At 43.8% G+C, this 20,581-nt stretch overlaps 1 protein-coding gene and 1 pseudogene across 1 annotated transcript in view; both read left to right on the forward strand.

Moving 5' to 3' along the window:
• Positions 1 to 905: 905 nt before the first annotated feature.
• Positions 906 to 20,581, forward strand: part of LAMC1 (laminin subunit gamma 1) — a 98,526-nt gene continuing 78,850 nt past the window's right edge. The window contains exon 1 of the mRNA XM_016224622.2: positions 906 to 1,317. Within this exon, the coding sequence (XP_016080108.2) occupies positions 906 to 1,317 (412 nt within the window). The remainder of the gene's footprint in view (positions 1,318 to 20,581) is intronic.
• LOC107546272 (adenylate kinase isoenzyme 6-like) lies at positions 13,617 to 15,583 on the forward strand (annotated as a pseudogene).

Consider the following 20,581-nt stretch of genomic DNA (forward strand, 5'->3'; position numbering starts at 1 on the left):
GGCAGACGCCGCGCAGCAGGGGGCGTTCCCGGGAGGCCGGCCGGGCCCCGAGCCTGCGCCCCCCCGTCGGGTCCCTCCGGTGCCCGCCTCCGGGCGCGGGCCCGCTGGACGCGAGGACGGACACCTGGCGGGCGCAGATCCGCGCTCCGGCCGCCCGGTGGACGCGGGGCGGAAGGCCCACCCCAGCGACCTCACCGACGCGGCGTCGCGCCTTTAAGGCCACTTCCACCCCCCCTCCCCCAGCCTGGAGTCTTCCGGGGACGCGGGGTCGCGGGACCCCGGTGCCCAGCCCGCGCCGGGCGCCGGCCCTCCCGGCATGCACCGCCCCGCCGCCCCTCCCTCCCCCGCGGCCCCCCACCCCTCGCCCCCCTCCAGGCTCCTCCCCGCCGACCGCGCGCCCGGGCCCGGGCCCGAGGCCGAGCGCGAGGTGCCCCCGCCCCCGCCGCCGCCACGAGTCGCCGGGGCGGACGCGCAGTCCAGGGCGCGGGGAGGACGGCGGAGCAGCGACGGGGGCCGCGGGCGCCGCCGAGAGGAGGCCGGCTTGGCTCGCTCTGCGCCAGACCCCACCCCACCCTGCCGACCCCACCCCCTGCTCCTTCCTCCGGGGGGCGCGCGCGCGCGCGGGGACGCGCTCGGAAGTCTGGGGTCGGCTCCGAGTGCGGACGGTGTCCCGGGTGGGTGAGGGCTGCGCGGAGGCGGCGTGCGGGGCTGTGGTCGGCGAGCCGCACGGTCCTCGCCAGCGCCGCACACCCGCCGGTTCCCAGCGAGAGCCGCCGCCACCGCCCGCCCCGCGAGCCCAGCCCCTGGGCCCCGGAGCTCAGCCCGCGGAGCGGCCTCCCGGGGACGCCGCCGGGCGAGAGGAACGCGCCCCGGCCGGTGCCGTGGCCCAGCGCGCGGGCGGCGGGATGAGGGGCGGCGAGCGGGCCGCGCGGGGGCTGCGGCCCCGGGGGCGGCTCTGGCCGGTGCTGGCCGTGCTGGCCGCGGCGGCCGGCTGCGCCCGGGCAGCCATGGACGAGTGCACGGACGAGGGCGGGCGACCGCAGCGCTGCATGCCCGAGTTCGTCAACGCCGCCTTCAACGTGACCGTGGTGGCCACCAACACGTGCGGAGCTCCGCCCGAGGAGTACTGTGTGCAGACGGGGGTGACCGGAGTCACCAAGTCCTGTCACCTGTGCGACGCCGGGCAGCCCCACCTGCAGCACGGGGCAGCCTTCCTGACCGACTACAACAACCAGGCCGACACCACCTGGTGGCAAAGCCAGACCATGCTGGCCGGGGTGCAGTACCCCAACTCCATCAACCTCACGCTGCACCTGGGTAAGCGGTGACAGCCCTGTCCCCCGCTGCTGCTCGCCAGCAGCCCGGCGCCGGGCCGTCCTCCCGGCCCAGCCGCCGGGGCCCACGCTGCCGCACGCGGGCCTTGCTGCCCCCGCGTGGGCCACACAGGAGTTCCCTTCTCCCAACTCCCAAACTAGACCTAGCGCTTAACGTCCCGCGAGGGCAAGATGCTTCCCGCCAGCATCTCTTTGCTTTTCTGGTTTTTTTCCTAACTCAGCCGGATTCTCGCTCCCATGATTATTAACCCTTTCGGCCCTGTTTGTCCCTCATTTTTGAAACATTAATCAGAAATCCCCACGCATGCTTTTCTCTCTCCTAGCAGGGCCATCACAACGCATTCTTGAACGTCCACCTTAAGAGACAGGAACGTCCACCTTAAGCACTTTTACCCTATTGAAACGTCCCTCCAGGGTTGGGGGTGATTTGCTCTTTGCTCTGTTGAGAAAGCTAGAGAGGAAGGGGTCTGAGATTGGGGAGTTTCAGGGGAGCAAATGCCTTTATGGCCCGTAATGCTATATGTAATTAGAATAGGAATTTGCTTTTAAAGTTATTGTTCTTTACAGTTCTTAGCCTTAATTAAGGCCACAAAGCTATTTCACTGCTAATCCTAATACAGAGACAACGAAAGGAGGTGTCTGCACTCACTGTAATTGCTGGGCCGTTTTCTCCCTGGGTAAAAAAGCTCTGCTTACTGTCTTCCCTTTTGCTTTGATTCACAGCAAGTGTAGAAACATGGATAAGTGACCTTTTGGAAATCAGGAAAGGGATGTGTAGAAAACTTCATTGCTGGGGGTGGATGAGGGTGGGCATGTTTATCCTAAAGTACCAAACATGTTTGATTTAGGTAAGTTTTTCTTCATCATTGAAATATATAAGCAAAGGAAATGATTTGTTATGTTGTTTAACAGAGTAACAAATGTGTGAGAAACCAGCATTTGATTTGTAGAAGCTTTAACCCCCATTGCATTGAAAGCCTTCCTTTCACCCATAGCTGGTAGGGTTGAACTTCCAGAGAAGACAGAGCACCAAGCCATTCTTCTGTCAAAGAAGGATTATTTTATAAAGCAATTGACATTATTTGGGGGCCTTTGAAAGGGACATTTTGTAGGCAAGTGGTTCTTTTGGTCATGGTTTGGTATTTTTCTTTCCACTGCTCTCTGTTACATTAACTTTATAGAAGTGTCAAGATGCTAGAGAAGGAATATGACTTACAAAAGGTGCTTTGAAAAGTGGAGTAAAATTACTGTGTATGGAGTGGTTTAAAAGCAAGAGTTAGCACCTTTGTAGTGATAAATACCATTTCACTTGTAGTCAAGGCATTAGGAAGATGAAACTTTTTGAAAATAAGTTCATAAAGTGAAATTCTGAGACACCTGTTTTTTAGAGATGGAAGAAGTAAACTGTGCTGAGCTCAGTTTTTTAGAGGTATTGGAAACGTGTAGAACTAGCAGTATCATGGAACCAGGTGCCTTTGTAAAGACTGCAAGGCACATAGGGTCTCAGACGGGGCTGCTTTTTAGCTATTTTCTCCTAAGTGTTACATTTTTAAACCTGGCCAAGATTACTTTTATATCCAGCTATTTTTGTTTAAATTGTGACTTGTTAAAGTTTCTGTGTTGAATTTTGAATGCCCATGAAATCTTATGTTACCTATTTTCAAATATTAAAAAATTCAAAGCAAAGGCATTGCCTTGATGTCTCAAAGTGCCTGGGAGTCAACTAGAGATTTCTGAACAAGAATCTTCTTATTTAGGTAAAGGTGGGGCTGTCAGACTTGGCCTCTGAGTTTTCTGCTGTGGGTACTGTGTAGCATAAGGTTATTTGAGGTGATTGTAGCAGTGGGTAGATTACTCAGTGATTACATCTCTGTTGCCAAGATGATGTGGTGGGTAAGACTGTATCAGTCAAGTTAGGTTGCTGCTACTGGGAGGTAGATATATTAACTCTGGGTCTTGGTGATTAAAAGGTAAAAAGAGATTTTAGAGTTCACCTACTTAGGATTCTGACTTTTTTTACTCTAAAAATATTATGTGTTTGGATTTGTTATTGCTGTAAGATTTTTCAGTTTTTGATAATATTCTTGGTGCATGCAGTTCATAAGCTATGGGTTTAAAACTCCTAAGTATAAAAAAAAGTTATTTGAAATAGCTTTCATATGAATACTGTGATTAACTCTAAAAGCACTCACTTTAAACTTTTCAGATAGACAGTTTCTGAAAACTTGACTAGAACTTATTGTACTTGTTCTTGGATCAGAAATGATGTCTTAGAGGAAATTGTGTATGGTGGGGAAGAGGAGGGAGATTGGTCTGCAGTAGGGTTGATGTCTCAATATCTCACCCTCCTCCCCTTTCATTCCCCCCCCCCCTTTTTAAATGACAAGGATATATGTATACATGCATGTTATGATCTGTAATTTATGGCAAATACGCAAGGCTTTATGATGTTCAGCATATCCACTCCCTCACTCCAGTTACTCCATGAGCTCTAGCTAACTAATTATTCCCATGAATTCAAGTACCATGACTGTTTGTGCATCTATTAAATCTCCCCTCCAGTTCAAATTTCACATACCCTTAAACAAGTGATGCATATTGTGCCTTGCCCTTCCAGAGCATGTGAAACGTGAAGTGAGCAGTGAGAAAGAACTGATTCTGGCAACCACTTTTCTAGGCTCCCTTTTAATGTTCAACTTTAAACACAGTACACTTTAAAATAAGCAAAGTCAGGTTGCACTTAAGTAGTTGCAAGAAACATACGTGTTTTGGCACAGATAGTAAGTCATTTTTTTATTGTAAAAATAACACACGACATGGTGAGTTAAAACAATAGGTATAATAACTAGTGAGTCCCTGCATCTCCAGTTGCTAAGTTGCTGCAGAGACTACCATGCACAATTTCTTATGTAACCTTCCAGAAACTTTTCATATATGTAAAATTGTATGATCATTTTTAACTGGTACCTTTTTGGGGGACAGTACAGATTACATCATTGTACCATTATCATCACTTGTACAAAAGCCAGGAAAATCACCTTTGGTTCTGGAAGCAGCCATGTCTTAAGCAGCAGAGACAGTGATCCAGGGTGCAGGGTGCAGTGTGTCCTCAGATAAAATGAGTTAAAGTTGCTGTGGGAACCAGAACTGCATTTTCTGCCTGTCGTGGAGAGAGATCTCAACGAGGTACCCTTTTCTAAAAAGGAATATTTCTTATTTTGCCTTCAACTTCCAGATCTCACTTCTGTATGGATTACTCAATTTGCTGGTTGTTTGGCTTTTGTGTTTTATAATAAGTCATAATAGGTTTTATCAGTATCAGTAGGGTAGTTGATAGTAAGATTGTAGCTGAGGATCTGCCTTTTATTAAACAGCCCTTTTCATTAACTTGATAGTCATTTTGGATGGAAACTTGGCAGACTGGGTCTTAATCTTGGGGAGGGGCAGCCTTCTCTCTTTCTAAAAACAGATTTAAGGGAGTGCTTATAAAACCAACTCAATCAAAGTTTATGGAACTCCTAAAATTTACACCAAGACCAGATTCGTTTCCAAGCTACTCATAAGCTTTAGGAACAAATAGTGATTAAATGATGCCTTTTTAGCTCTGTCTAAATATCCTTTTTGTGTGTCTAAATCAGAATAATTGATATATAAGGATATTGCATTTTATTCTGTTTGGGCCTCTGAGTGTATATTTAGCATGAAACAAACAGCATTTTCCCCCCAGGAAAATCTTCCCAAGGTAGACTCTGACTGTGTCAGGGAATGGCTCACTCTGGTGACTTCACTGTGGTATTTATGCACCCCGGGGGGACACTATTTTAGTTTGTCTCACAAAGGCTTGATTTACGTTTTGCAGGTTTCAACTTGAGAGGTGAAGGCGCTCTTCTTTAATGGCCAGGGGTTGTTGAACACAGTTTTACAAAGCCCTTGTTTTCCGGTTCTGCAGTTCACTGCTTTTTCTGTAAATACTTTCTCCATGTTTCTAAAGTATTCAGAAAAACAATGCACACATTAGGACAGAAGTTGGAACTGGAAGGCACCATGCCCCTTCCAATAATTTTGTCATTGGCCACCTTTGTGGCAGGGCTAAGGTTTGACTATTTCTAAATCCTTTTAGGAAGTTGGATATGCCTTTTGCTATGCACTCCTTCCCGCTGTGCATACATTCTCATGTTACTGCCAAAGAGCCTGCAAACATTTTTTAAATACCCACTAAATACATAGCACAGTACCCCATAGAAAGGTGTAGTAGATTGAAGGCCCCGCCTTCAGGAGTTTGTACTCTGTTAGGTGTAATTTTCGTGCTCAGTTGTAGTGCCATTGCAATAATAAATCAGGAGTGCCTTCATAATAGTTCACAGTTTATAAAGCCGCCAGGATGTCACTGATTTTGATTTTCACAGCTCAGTGCAGGCAAAGATGGGGATCCTGAGGTGGTGATTTGCCAAAAGTCACAGTGGAGGTAGGTTTTGACTCCTTAGTCTAAAGCACTGGCCCCTGGAACTCAGGTTCTCTAACAGATCTCTCAAAATAATTAGTTTATTCCAGGGCAGCTTTAAAATACAGGCTCATGTACACGTGGACTCAGACATACCGGACTCTCTTGGTTTCCCTCCTGGCCCCTCTCTATTCCTTTTAACTTGTTTCTGGATCCCTTTTTTAATGCTGCTCACTCTCCCTGAGTGAACTCTTAATTTCAAGGCTACATTTACTGTTTGCAAGTTGGTCAATTCTAAATTTGTATGTCCAGGCCGGCCAGCTCTTTCTCCAGACCTAAAGACTTGTTGGACATGGTTGATTTGGGATGTTCATCCCCCATCATCGTCTTACCCAACTCAAAGCCATATCTTATTAATGAACAGACTAATCTTTAACTATGAGGCTCTTGATCAGTCTTTTTTGGCCAAGTCTCCCACGACAGATAACCATGCTTGATGGGCTCCCATCAGTAAAGATTACTCTGTTTGCCGAGCAGACAGGATCCACTGCTGGGAGGTGGGTCAGTTCTGGCCAGCTGGAACTCCACCCCATCTTTCCCACCCAGCCTTACTACCATCTGCCCAAGACTCCACTCTTACCTCTTATATCCAGCCACTGCATCTCTGAATCCTTGTCTTTGTCTCTGCCTGACTGTAGCTCCCCATTGAATTTCACCTGGATTACCGCAACAGCTTCCTAGCTAACGGGTGGTCTTTCTGCCTCAGTTTTGCCCCTGGTATTTGGGCAGCCACACTCTAGATTGAGCGATGGTTCCAAAATGCAAATCTGACATCATTTCCCAGCTAAAATTGTGCACTGGTTCCTGAAGCCTTTAGGATAAAGTGCAGACCCCTTGGAGTGGAGTATGATATACTTTAGGATCTAGACCTGGATCTCTAGGCTTCAAGTTTGTCATTTTAATGCTCAAAGGGCTGCTGCTTTGCTTTGGAACGCTTCTTGCTGGTGCTGCCACCTTCAGATCCTTCCCCAGTCTCTCTCCCCTTTCTGTTCGACAATCTGGCCTGGCGGGACTAGGGGTTCCACTCTGTGTCTCTTTTTCTCCACTTCTAGGCCATGAGGTCTTTGAAGACAGGATCAGAGACTTAGTCATCTTCAGTTCAGCACAGTATAACTAACATTAATTGCTTGCTTAAAAATGAGGGATTAATCTCCTTATCTTCAATGATCAGTTTCCAAGTGTGAAATTTCAGGATGCCTGTGTGCTGGTTCCCTTACCTTGCCTTAGTTGCTTGCTCTAAGATTTATTTGTAAAAGGGACCTGCTGGGATTTGCAAGCATCTCCTTTCTTGTGAAATGATAACGTTAGATGTTTGCTCATTTGGGCTTAAATTGACAGCTTGCTAAAAGGGGCTACCAGAAAACTCATTTATAGAAATGTCCCTGAGGTTTGAGAGTATTGAGCCAGACTGTGGTGACACTAATTAAGTATGTCTGCTTTTCTTTCCATGGGCTCTTCCCCGGGGCCAGCCTAAAATAACGGGGCAGTCAGCCCGGTGCCCTGGGCATTCCATATTCATGAAATAAAATAAAGCAGGCTTATCTGTCTCTTAGACAATGCGCTCTCAGATCTCTGTGGGAGGAGAACCTTGTGGCGAGGCTGGGGGATGAATTAGGGGATTTACATGATTTCCTTTAAAACGTTCTGAGTTCTATTCCCTCAGCTTCCTTCTTTTGCTCTTTGTGTCCAGCTGTGTGGCTGTTTCCTGTTCGAGTGAGGGCAACATTGGATTTCTGTTATATTATCTTCCTTGGATTAAAAAAAAATCTTCTTTGGAGTTTTAAATTCTTTGTTTCCTTATGTTTTGAAAGTTCTTGGAAATACTAATCCAGAATCAGCCTCCTTCACATTTTTAAAAATTTCTTGAAATAAAAAATGCAAATGGTCTTGTATAGAGTTGGGGACTCAGTGACTTTTGTTTCATGATGATAAATCACCGTGTACATGAAGGTCTCTGCTACCCGGATGATTGCCCACGGCAGTGACCACGGAGGCACCTGCCACTGTTTCCAGAGACACTGTGAATGACCAGTCTTTCCCCCCCTCCTTTATAGTTCCAACTTTATGTTCTATATCTTGACGTGGGTGGAGGTTACGTAGGCATATACAAAGATGCAGATTCGGAAGTGTGCATTTACTATCTGTGCACTTCATTGTATGCAAATTCCTCAAAATAAAAAAAATTAGGAAACCAGTCATAATGCGAAATAACATATAGGTGATTTCATTTGTTTTTGGTATGGTTTTGGCTTAAAATAGGAGAGCACAGAATCTGCTGCTTGATCATCTAAGATGATTTCTTTTACTGTCTTTCTACTTGCTACCAGCAGTTGCTGGCATTAATAGGTGTTGACTAATATTTGCTGAGTGGATGGACAGATAAGTGAGCCAGCTGGCTTTAGTTGAGTGTCAGGCGTTTTTGATGGAGAGTGCTTGCAGAAGAGCGTCCAGGTGAGCTTCAGGCAGAGTCAGGACGTGAGTGTGGGAAGAGCAGTTCTCTTCTCACCCACTTTTAAGCAGGTAATGGTTTTGGTTGATGCTTTGTGGTTTGAAGTGATAAGATGGTAAGTTTGTGGTTTTTGCTGCAGGTAGGGAATTCTCTAGGAATCTCTCTGTGAGGTGGTGGTGTGTGCATGGTTACAATGTCTGGTTTTTATATAACTTGTTTAATTTCTATGGTGAGAACTAAATGTCCCACAAATTACTTGTAGCTAATGTGAAGACATGTAGTCCAAAGCTTGAATTGTGTGGCTTTCTTAGAGAAGTTTATGAAATTTTATGAAGTATTTACAACTAAGGGAAAAGACCTACTCCCTCAAAATGAGATGAGCTTAATGGATTGGGATTCTGATTAATTAGCATGCGAAGATCTTACATAAATAAGGCAGCTGGTGAGAAAATTCTTCATTTATGCCCATTGTAATATGGGATGTGTGGCTAACAATAGATGTTGAAACGTTATATCCTTAAGTAATTTGTAATATGTTTGAGGAGATGAGATAACAACATTCATGTACAGGAAATCAATGGGACAATATAAGCACAGCAAAAATAATTCAATGGAAACTTTCTGAAGTGCAGAGGGAGTACCTGCAAAGCCCTTTGAATGAAGAGTGTGGGTTGAAGTTAGCCAGGAAAAGCTTCTTGGGTCTTGAAGAAAAGACCCAAGTGGACATTAATGGAGGACTTTCCAGGAAGGGTGAGGGGTGAGTTGGTTGAATAAAGGCCTGATAGTAACCAGATAATGATGAAGGCATTGTTTGCTCTTCATGGAGTAGAGGAGACATGTAGGATGGGTTCTGGGGTGATGAGGATCTTGAAAACTAGGCAGCAAAAGAAAGTAAATTACCTTTCATTGAGGGCCTCCTGGTTACCTCTTTGAATCCTTTAAAACAATTTTGGGAACTACTGTTATATCTCCTATGGAATAATAATATAAGCTGACTCATGACTTCTCTGAGGTCAGACAGGCTGAGTTTAGGTTGGAATCCAGACCTGCTGAGGGTAGATTCTGCCCTTGCTACTCTACCATGTTAGAACAGGCCTGATAAGTGAGAGAGAACTGTAGGAAGACCTTTAATTGAGGAGTGAAATAAACTTAAAATCAAGGAACTCTGCTTGATGTCCCTGACAGAGCCCTGCTGGAGGAGCTCTGGTTTTGGGTTGCTTCTTTTTAAAAGGGCTTTGCACTTTTTTGTTGCCAATGGAAGAATTTTAAGTTTGGGGTACTTATACTGCTCTAAAATATTTAACTGTTAATGCCTCTAGGATTTTCTAAGGAATTTATTTATTTATTTTTAAATATGTCTTTATTGATTTCATAGAGAGGAAAGGAGAGGGAGAGAGAGAGATAGAAACATCATTGATGAGAGAGTCATTGATCGGCTGCCTCCTGCACACCCCTGACTGGGGATCGAGCCCACAACCCGGGCATGTGCCCTGACGGGGGATTGAACCCCAGTCTCCTGGATCCTAGGTTGACGCCCAACTGCTGAGCCACGCCCGGCCGGGCTCTAAGGAATTTATTGAATTTCAGAATGAGGTCCTGGGTTTTGTCAGTGTCTCCTGACAGGAAAAGTGTACCTCATGCCCCATTTCCTGAAGGGTGGTCAGGGGAATGCCACCTTATCTCCTTTCTGCCTTATCCATGACTCCTCTCTGGTTGTTGAGAATTGCTGAATTTAGTCAGGTTGCTTATGTTATCTGACATCCTTGAAGATAAAGCAGCCAGGCCCATCTCCAGGTTGTTTCCCCTCTGCTCCAAGTAAATTCTAACCCTTACATGCATGCTTTTTTGTTGTTCAAGTTTACTAACTGAATACGTCTACCTTTTATTAATGATTGATTGATAATTACTGTGGTCCTAGGAGATTTCTTTGTTACTGTTGTCAGCGTGACTCCCTTCACCTTGGTTTCTGTATAAGTTACTCTGTAAATCTCTTAATTCTATCTGATCTATCTGATCTACATATCTGTCATTTAATCTATACCTCCTTAGTCTCCCCCACAGCATCACTGAGCGAAGGTTCAATCAGGGGACTCTTAGATACCTTAAAAAAAAGTGAGCTCAGCCAGGCGTGCCTCAGCGGTTGAGCATCAACCTAGGATCCAGGAGATCGCGGTTCAATTCCAGGTCAGGGCACATGCCCGGGTTGTGGGCTCGATCCCCGGTCGGGGTCGTGCAGGAGGCAGCCGATCAGTGACTCTTTTGTCATTGATGTTTCTATCTCTCTCTCTCCCTCTCCCTTCTTCTCTCTGAAATCAATAAAGATATTAAAAAAAAAAGAAAAGTGAGGTTATTTTGGTTTGTTTTTTTACTTTATCTCTAAAGAACAGGGTCACAGTTCCCACTTAGATTTTGTATTTTGGACTGCTTCCCCACTATACACTCCACTTCTGTAACTCAAGATTCTTAGGATAGGCTTTTCTTTACAATTGCGAGTTGGCTGATTAAATTTTAAGTTCTGCTTTCTTCATAGCCCTGTTTAGTACAGATGGTATTTCTGTGATATCACATCCTAGTGACTGATGATTTTTAAATGTGCGTGTTCAGTGGCTTTTCTGATGGGGAGGTTGGGTGGGATGACACCCATTGCTACATTGGAGGGATAAGTGTTGGGCTTAAAATTGCCTCAGCTGGTAAAATATAGAAGCATAAGTGTTTTCTCAGGACTTTTCCATCAGCTCTCTTCAAAGAGAATGTAAAGATCCTAACTATAGACCCTCAAAAAACATGGGTTTGAACTGCGTGGGTCCTCCACTTATATGCCAATTTTTTTCAATAAAACATTTTTATTATTATTTACAAATAACAAAACTGCCCTCCATATCTGCAGTTTTACATCCTCAGACTCATCCAACCTTGGATCAAAAACAGGATTTTTGATCTATGATTGCAAATCCAGGGATGGGAATCCGCAGGTGCTGAGGGCCGAGTGTATGCATTGCTCTAGGCCATGTTACAGAAGGGACTTGAGCATGCAAATATTTTGGTTTCTGCTGTGAGGATCCTGGAACCAATCCCCCCCGGATACTGAGGGACAGCTGTAGTTAAGTTTTGGGGGAGTCAAAAGTTATACACGGATTTTCAGCTGCCAGGGTTTGTGCCCCTAATCCCCCCCGTTGTTGAAGGGTCAACTGTATTTCCAAGTTTTTGAAAAGAGGGTAGTGACAGCTTGAGGACAATGAGTTGAACAGGTTTTCTTGACTATCTGTTCACTGGCAGGGACTGGGGAGTTAGGGCTTAGTTGCCCTGGTTTATACTTGTCTCTGTACACCTGAGCCCGGTGCTGCTGTTCCTCCCCCAGGGGTTTCTGCTCGCCATGGACCCTATTCTGATGGGACTGATGACTTCTGTTGTTTTGGTGTCACTGAGTTTTTAAATTATTACTACTTTAAAGCCAGATCATGATCTGGGAGATACGTGCACCCTGGAATTTTCATTGAAATTGCGTGTTCATTTTGGAGGTGGAAGGAAACAAGGGGCTAAGGGTGAAGATAATGGGGGGAGTGGAGGAGGTAGAGACCACATTGTGTACTTTATTGCTTTGGCCATGCAATTGCCTCTTCATGGGGAAAGGGTCATGTTCTCTGGGGTTGAGTGTCTAGGATTAACTTTTAGAGCAGCCTTGTATATAGTTTCGAATTTATAGTATTTTAGATAAGTTCATGGAATAGAAAATCTATTGAAGACTAAATTTTTAGAACTCCACTACAGATGATGAAAGTTTGTGGGAACATCTGTAACACAGCTGTAATAAAATTTGTTTACTTGATCGGGATTGTTTTAGAGGCTCAGACTGGTTTCTTTACTGCTATTTTCAGCACTTTTGCCACATGCCAAGAAATAACATCAACTCCTGGCGGAATTAGGGGTCATTCAGCTGTTTTTTAAAAAAATATATGTTTTTATTGATTTCAGAGAGGGAGGGAGAGGGAGAGAGACATAGAAACACCATTGATGAGAGAGGGTCATTGATTGGCTGCCTCCGGCATGCTCCCTGCTGGGGATCGAACCCACAACCTGGACATGTGCCCTGACCTGGAATTGAAACCATAATCTCTTGGATCCTAGGTTGATGCTCAACCACTGAGCCACGCTCGCCAGGCAAGGGTCATTCAGTTTTGTAGCTATTCTCAGATTTTGGTTTTAAATTTATGCCCAGTTGAAAGCTTTTGTATCCTGGTACAAGGCATGGATGGTGAAACCAGGATATCAAAAGATGGACTGATTCTGGAAATTAACATATTTTCCAGATGTCTGGAGAATGGAGGCTTGTTTTCTGTGCTGCTTTTTGTGTGTTCTGTGTGTGTATCTCTGTGTTTTTATAGGAAAGCCCCTTGGGGAAGGGAGGATCTCCTTTTTGGATTGGGAAATAAAATAGGTGTTGAATTTTTGCGTGAAAACTTTTGAGTTGGTGTTGCCATTTCTGTGACAGATGGAGGAGGCACCTTTGTTCCCACGAGGGAGCTGTCAGGAAGGGTGGAGTTGGGGTGACACTCCGTGGCAGTAACTAAAAACAGACTTATTCACATCTCTAGTGATTTTCAATTATGAAATGGGCCCCTGGCGCTCTGACTCAGCAGCCTTTTAACCATGCCTGACTAAATAGACCTCGTTTTTGAAATTCACAGCAGTGCCGAGATCCCTGCTGTCTTTCGTTCCTCCTGCTAACACACAGCTGTTTTGTTCCTACATCACTTTGTGCTCAGCTGCCCGCTTACTTCCTCTGGTGAGTAATGGGCACATGGGAGTTTGAACACCCAAGCGCGTGGCCATTCAAACAGGAAGTCTCCAGGAAGCACAGTATCCTCGTCAGAGAAACAAAGGTGGAACGAAAGAGGCCATGGGTAGTTGTAGGCCTAAACCATCTGCAGGAAAACAGCTGACGGTTCCTGAGATAGACATTCTGCAGCTTCAAGACAGGATCGTTTCTTTGGAACTTGTTTCATTTCTTAAAAATATTTGGATTATCCCACCGTAATCCACGAAAGAGACAGAAGTAGAAACAAACAAAGCAGTGTGGCAGCTCTGCCTGTGGGGATGCATGTGGATCTTAGGAAAGAAGGTGCGACAACTCACCTTAACTGAAGGTGACAGTGAGGCTGTCCCCAGGAACAAGCAAAGAGGTGGGACTTCACAGAGACTTTGAGGGCTGACAGGGTGGATTGAAAGGTGATAGTCTGCATGGCCCTTGGTCCTGGAGCACTGGAGGACCGTGAGATAAAGGAGGGGTGGGTTCTACACAAAAAGCGTGCATTCTAGCAGAGTCGTCGCTTGAGGACCATGCTGCTGCTGAGCATCCTGCTCATGGGTACTCCTGGAAAAACCACACAAGGTGAAGAACTTACATCAAGATTGGGACCGAAATACATTCATATGGGTGATGAGCTCGAGAACGGCAGTTATGTGAAGGCTGCGATGAAGAGTATGATTGTCCCGTTTTAGGTGGAGTTAGAGTAGTTGAGCTAGAAAACCAAATGAGTGAAGGTGGAATTACTGTCGATTACCACAGCTGTGATTTCTTCTCTGAACGCCGCTTCATAGAGTTCTGTGCTGAAAACAGATAACAGTGTACTGTACAAAATTGAAGCAAGAGGTTATAATGAGAAGAAACTAAAAGATAATGTTCGGTGTGAAATTCTTCAAATTCATTTTCTTTTTTTAATCCTCACCTGAGGATATTTTTTCCTTAGCTTTTCAGAGAGTATGGAAGGGGGAGAGAGAGAAAGAGAGAAACATCGATGTGAGAGACACATCAATTGGTTGCCTCCCCCACACTTTCTGACCAGGGCCAGGGATTGAGCCTGCAACTGAAGTACATGCCCTTGGCTGGAATCAAACCCAGGACCCTTCAGTCCGCGGGCCTTCGCTCTAACCACTGAGCCAAATTGGCTAGAGTGAGATTTTTCAAATTCTTTATAAAGAAGCATTAGCATCCTACAAGGAGAAAATAGTGCATCAGCTGCCTAGGAATAAACCAGAAGATTTAGAGGATCGTATCAATCAGATGTTGAAGTGGATTGAGGAATGGATCAGAGATCATAGCTCTTGACTTACAAGACTGGCCACTTTATAATCACTCTTAATATTTCTCTGCCCACGTCATATAAATTGTCCAATTAATGATTAGTAAACTTTTTTTAATTAAAATTGTGCTGAAGAACTGGTAGGTGGATAGTATAAAGATTTATGTTTGGGTTTTTGGGGTTTTTTTCCCCCATGAGAAATCTAAACAATCTCAAGTATAATGAATATGTTATTAAAGATTGAGAATAAAAACTGTCATCATTTAATGCTTCAATTGCTTAGAGAATAAATAAATCTGACCAACTGTGTGGATGGATATCTTTTAAGTTTATTATAGAAGAAAATGAACATGGCCTCTTAAAATAAAATTGAAGTCTAAAGATTAAAAAAAAGCACATGCATTTTAGTGGGAGAGCAAGAATGTGTTTGCTAGCATAGACACTCTAGGACCAAACATCAAGTGCCTAAGAGAAAGATAAAAACCCTGTGGGATTGCAGAGATCTGATTATAACTGATCAAGATAAGTGATTTCTCAGAAAAATTTTAGATTCCTACCAGCTTTGAGGTTCTTTGATTATATGATAGAGGACTTGTTAGAACAAGTCAGATAAATCCTGATTTTAGATTTAAAAATGGAAATTAAATCTGTAAGTAAAAGAAGGGGGAGCAAACAATTCATATTAAGCAAGCAGGACAGCGATTTCCACCCTTTGTCACCTCATGGCACACAAACTAGTTACTAAAATTCTGCGACACACCAAAAAGTATATTTTTCTGCCAGTCTGACAAAAAGGTATAATTTTGATTCACTCATGCCGGGTGGCTATTGTTGTGTTGGCTGTTGTCATTTTTTTATTTGACCATCTAAGAGAGAGGAGGTCAGTGCCCGACTAAATAGGTATTGCACGTTTTAAAAATTCTTGCAGCACACCTGTGTGCCATGGCACACCAGTTGAAAATCACTGAAGTTGGGTGATACAAATGCTAAAGAAAAGAATTCCAATTTGAGCTCAATTAACGGGAGCAATAGTATTCAAATCAAAGGAGTACTGGTTGTGTTCATTGTATGGCTGGAACTCTGCCCCCAGTTCCTGTTATAGTAAACATGTTTACACAGCTTGGGCACTACATCTTTTCTGGATTTCTCTATTTTTTTTTGGTCTTTTGCTTGTTGACTTGGTTACCTTAAACTCATGGTAAATTTCATCTCCAGGTAGATTTTATTTTAATATTTTAATTGATTTTTAGAGAGAGAGGAAGGGAAAGGGAGAGAGAGAGAAACATCCATGTGACAGTGAAACATCCATTGGCTGCCTCCCACACGCCCCCTACTGGAGATCAAGCCCACGACCCAGGCATGTGCCCGGAGCAGGAATCAAACCGGCAACCTTTCGATGCACAGAATGATGCCAAAGCAACTGAGCCACACTGGCCAGGGCTCCAGGAAGATTTTATTGATTTCTGATACCTCCTGCCCCTCTATAGCACTTGCCGTTATGTTGTTAGATATTCATGTATTCATTTCATTTCTAAAAATCAATGCAAAAAACGTATTGCATGCCTGTGATGTAAGAGGCGCTCTATTATGTTGTTTTCTCTGTTTCCCCATTAGACTGAGCTCATTGGGAACAAGTTGAATTTATTGATTCACCTAACAAATATTCATTGACTGCCTGTTATGTAAAAGGCACCACAAAGTGCTGGAGACAGGACAGAGAAGACTTAGAGCTTAACCTTTAGGTGAATAGTATGCAGTACAGAGGACCTGACTCAGGGAGGGTTTTGTTGGCTTTAAGATCCCTAGTATATTAGCATGATACCTTTTTTATAGTTGCTCAGAAGTTTGCTGAATGAATGAATTCCTATTTCTATGAGGCTAAAGCCACAGAATGCTGAGGATGAGAATGTCAATTTTGTTTAGATTTTCCCAAGATGGCCTTTGCCTTTTACACAGGGTTGTCGAACCTAGGTGGAGTGGGATGGTGAGTGCATGGTGTAGCTTCCTTACCAACATCTTTAGGCAAAGGCTTGCCACACTAGCCAAGGGCCCCAATAATAAAGTTGTTTAAAAAACATTGACATTTGTTCCCCTTCCACGGGTTGGTCCTGAGGTAGGTGGGCAGCTGCGTAGCTCCATCCACACAGATGTTCTGGGACCCAAGCTCCTTCATGATCTGCCATCCATTAGGGTGTCGGCCTTATATGTGGGGTGGAAGTTGAGTGATAGGCACTTCTGTGTTGCAAATAGGAGGATACTGTCAAGGAGTGTATGCTTAAGACCGAGACCTGAAAGCCACAAATCCTACCTCTCCCTGGTTTTGGTCTTCCTGGAGCGCCTTCTAGAGGCTCCCATTCTGTGGCTCACAGTTTTAGGAAATGGATCTAGAAAAACTAGCAAACTCTGTGGATCCTCACACCTTAGGTGCTCAGGAGAAGAGGCTCTGCCAAAAAGAAGGTGCACGCTCATCCTGCTCTTCTCAGTGTGCAGCCTTCGCTCCCTACTTTTGAAGAATTCGTTTTATTCTGAGACTTGTCCAGTTTTCATTCCCTGGGTCCCCTCCTGGCACTGAGACCTCCTTGCATCGGTGTTGCTTACTTAACACTGACCGCTCAGTATCAGATCCGTCTCCAAGGAGCACCTCCCAGGCAGGATCGTGATTTAGTTGACAGTCCTGAGCATGTTTACCTTCAGTTGTGATGGATGAATCAAAGCTGTTGTGAAATCCAGATGTGTTTTAGATTGAGAATTCCAGGAGTGATAAAACAGTGCCTGTTGTTTGTACCGCTTATTGGCCACTTGAACATCCAGTCTTGTTCTGGAATCTTTTTTAATGTGTGTTTACCTTTTCCTTGCATATGAGTTCACAGAGTGCAGGAACTCTGTTTAAATTAATTAGGTCAACAACTTAGAGGTAGGTACTTGGCTTATGGAATCATAGTAAATTCAGTAAAATGGGTGTGTATACATAACAGCCACAAGCAGTAGCAGAACCCCCCAACCAAACACTTTCGTATTCCTGCAGTAAAATGTATTCACACTTCAGGCTGATTAAAGGCTGCAAAGACCTCACACTAGTTTAAGTCATGTTTTGCTGTCAAATGTTAGGAAAATCCTCTGCTATTGAGATACAGTGGTACCTTGGTTTTCGAATGTGATCCTTCCTGGAAGCCCGTTCGAGTTCTGAAACTTTTGAAAACAGGGATCCACAACCCCCGGCTAGGCCTCAGGATCCTGCCCTCAGCGGAAGCCGAGGGGCATGTTCGACTTCCGAGGTGTGTTCGAAAACCAAAGCATTTCCTATCAGGTATACGGCGTTCGTAACCCGAAATGTTCGCCAACGGAGACATTAGAAAACCGAGTTTGTACACAGTTAAAGGGTCGTGGGCCTGCGTCACCCTTCATTATATAAGTTATACCACTTCTACAGGTAATAATAGAACTACTCTAGACAATCTCAAAATTTGGCACCCAATTGGCATTTGGTAAATTGATTACTATCTGACAAAAATGAATAGAGCCCATTTAATAGGAACTTTTATTTGGACAAAAGGATGAATTTTAACAGGTTATTTTAAGGATTTGAGTGGATGGGTTATTAAATGACAGTAAGAATCTTTAGACGTACATAAAAGAGCACTACGTAAATGAGAAGTAGTAGTGGTTGGATTCTAACAAAAAAAATACCCATTCTAAGAAAAAGTATTTCTTTTCCTCATTTTTTGTTTTTGTTGGACTGTTTTTTGTAAAAATGCAATTTCATCTCCAATGCCTATGCGTAGTTTTGTTAGGAACCTGGCTGCACTAAAGCCATTGCATTTGAGATACTTTCTGAATGGGAGTTAATTCTGGTTTCTTGTTCTCAGAAGCGGGTCATTTCATTGATGTCTGGATCCTTCCTCTATTCACACTTCGTGCATCTCCCCATCTACCTACTTATCATAGCTTTGTTTTTCTTTCTGTAGAGTAGTTTTAAATCAGTAGTAAATCATTGTCTCTAGGAATCTTTTTTTTTTTTTTACCTTTAAAATACGGCATTTAAAAGACAGCATCATACAAACTCCATATATTTTCCAGGATCAACTGTACAAATAATGGTTTCTTTCCTTTTGCCTGTAAAAAAGAACGTATATGCTTAGGTTTCTGAGTATCTAAATATGATTTTATTGATTTCAGAGAGAGGGAGAGGGAGAGAGAGGAACATCAATGATGAGAGTCATTGATCAGCTGCCCCCTACATGCTCCCTACTGGGGATTGACCCCAAAACCTGGGCATGTGCCTTGACCGGGAATCGAACCATGCATGACCTCCTGGTTCATAGGCCGATGCTTTACCACTGAGCCATGCCGGCCGGGCATCTCTAGGAATCTTTTTGAAAAATCACTCATGTTGAGGACGAGTGTGTAAATGGTTATAAATGGTTGCTGTTGCCTATCGAGTTGTCTTAGCTTGGTTTTTGCTTTCTAAAAGATTGTGGTCTCCTTGAATTACTCTTATTTTTTTCTTAGTCAAACTTGTCTATTTGCTCCAAGTCCTTTCCATTACCCTTTGCCTAAAATATGACATGTCCTCTGGGCTTTATTGTTCCAGTTTTGTTTTTGTTTTTGAAGGAATTTGCCTTCTCCATAAATTCTTTTCAACATTCTAGAAGAATGAAGACAACGGTGCATATTGCACCATTCATTGGTCACTTGAGCATACTGTGTTTTCCTGCAGTCTTTTTCATGTGTATTTGCTCATATGAGTTCACTGAGGACAGAAAGTATGTTTTAAACCATTAGGTCAGCAACTTAGAGCTAGGTACTTGACTCATGAAATTATAGGCATTTGTACATTCTTTGGTTGTCTTGATGAATCAGAAAACGCAGTTCGAAACTGATGGGGAAGCATAAGGCTAAATTCAACAAATATGTGCAGACTGTGGCTTTGAAAGAGTGCTTGAGAGGGATGTGTTCACCAGTCTCTGGAGAAAGGCCACAGAGCTGTCTTCTCAGAATTTAAGACATTGCCCTTATTGTGAACAGTAATAATAAGATCTGCCTGCATGTTCTGATGCATTTTCTTTTCAGAATAGGAAAATAGCTGAAACCAACTATAAAACTGTTTCTTTTAAAGAAAACACCTCTTCCTTTCCAGGATCCACAATGCCAAGTTAAATACCTTTCTTTTTTTAGGATGGCAGAGTTTCTCAGAATGAGACTTGAAAAGTTTCTGTTTCCCTAAGTATAAAGTCCTGTAAAGTAGGTGTTTACATTTCTTCACGTCATTTGAAGGTTATTACAACGTCACACTTCCCTTATAAATTCTTAATACTGATTGCCAGCAAACCCAAAGATTATTTCTCCAGGAGGAAATCTATTGTCACCTAGGCCAGTGGTTCCCAAGGGCTCACCAGTAACAAATGAATCACCTCTGGAGTTTTTTGTGTTTTTTGAAATAAGTTATGTGGATTACTGTGACATGCTGTTCTGTATTTGCAGGTAAATACAAAATAAAAGAGATAATTATATTGTTGGTGCAACAGATTGTTTCAGGGCACAGAAATCAGAGAAGTGAAAACTTCCCCTTGAAATAGAGGAGTAGAGGAGTAGAGGCATCCACCCCAGGCCTCCACTACCCCAGGCATCCACTACCCTAGATTTTGTGTTTTTAGTCCCTTGCTTTCAAAAGAAAACAGTTTTAGAATCCCTAGACCATGTATTGCTTGTTTTTAGAGTTTATAAAGATGCTTTGCTATGTGTAGTCATCTGTCTGCAACCTGCCTTTGTCACTCAGTGCATTTCTTAAGTGTAGTTGTAGTTCATCCATTTGCATCCCCCTGAAGGATTCCATTAAGTGATTATACTGCAGGTAATTTATTGGCGCTCCTGCTGATGGACTTTATGTTGTTAGTGTGAATAATGTTCTGTGAGCATTCTCACGTGTATCTCCTGACGCTCATGTTGAGAGTCTCACTGGATTGATGGGTCATAATAAGTATTTTCAGTCTTCTAGTTTAATAATATGCTAGCTGCCTTTGGGCCTTTGCTCTTCTGCGTAAATTTTAGAATCAGGTTGTCAAGGTCTTCTATAGCCTCTATTTAGATCTTGATTGAGATTACGTGGACTTTACATCCATTTGGGTTGAATTGGCATCTTGACAATATCGAGTCTCTCGATCCATGAGCATAGTATAATTTTAGGCCTTCGTTAATGAATTCCAGTAATGTTTTATAA

This window comes from Miniopterus natalensis, chromosome 19 (genome assembly GCF_054644295.1).
Source record: "Miniopterus natalensis isolate mMinNat1 chromosome 19, mMinNat1.hap1, whole genome shotgun sequence".
NCBI classification, from domain to species: Eukaryota; Metazoa; Chordata; class Mammalia; order Chiroptera; family Miniopteridae; genus Miniopterus; species Miniopterus natalensis.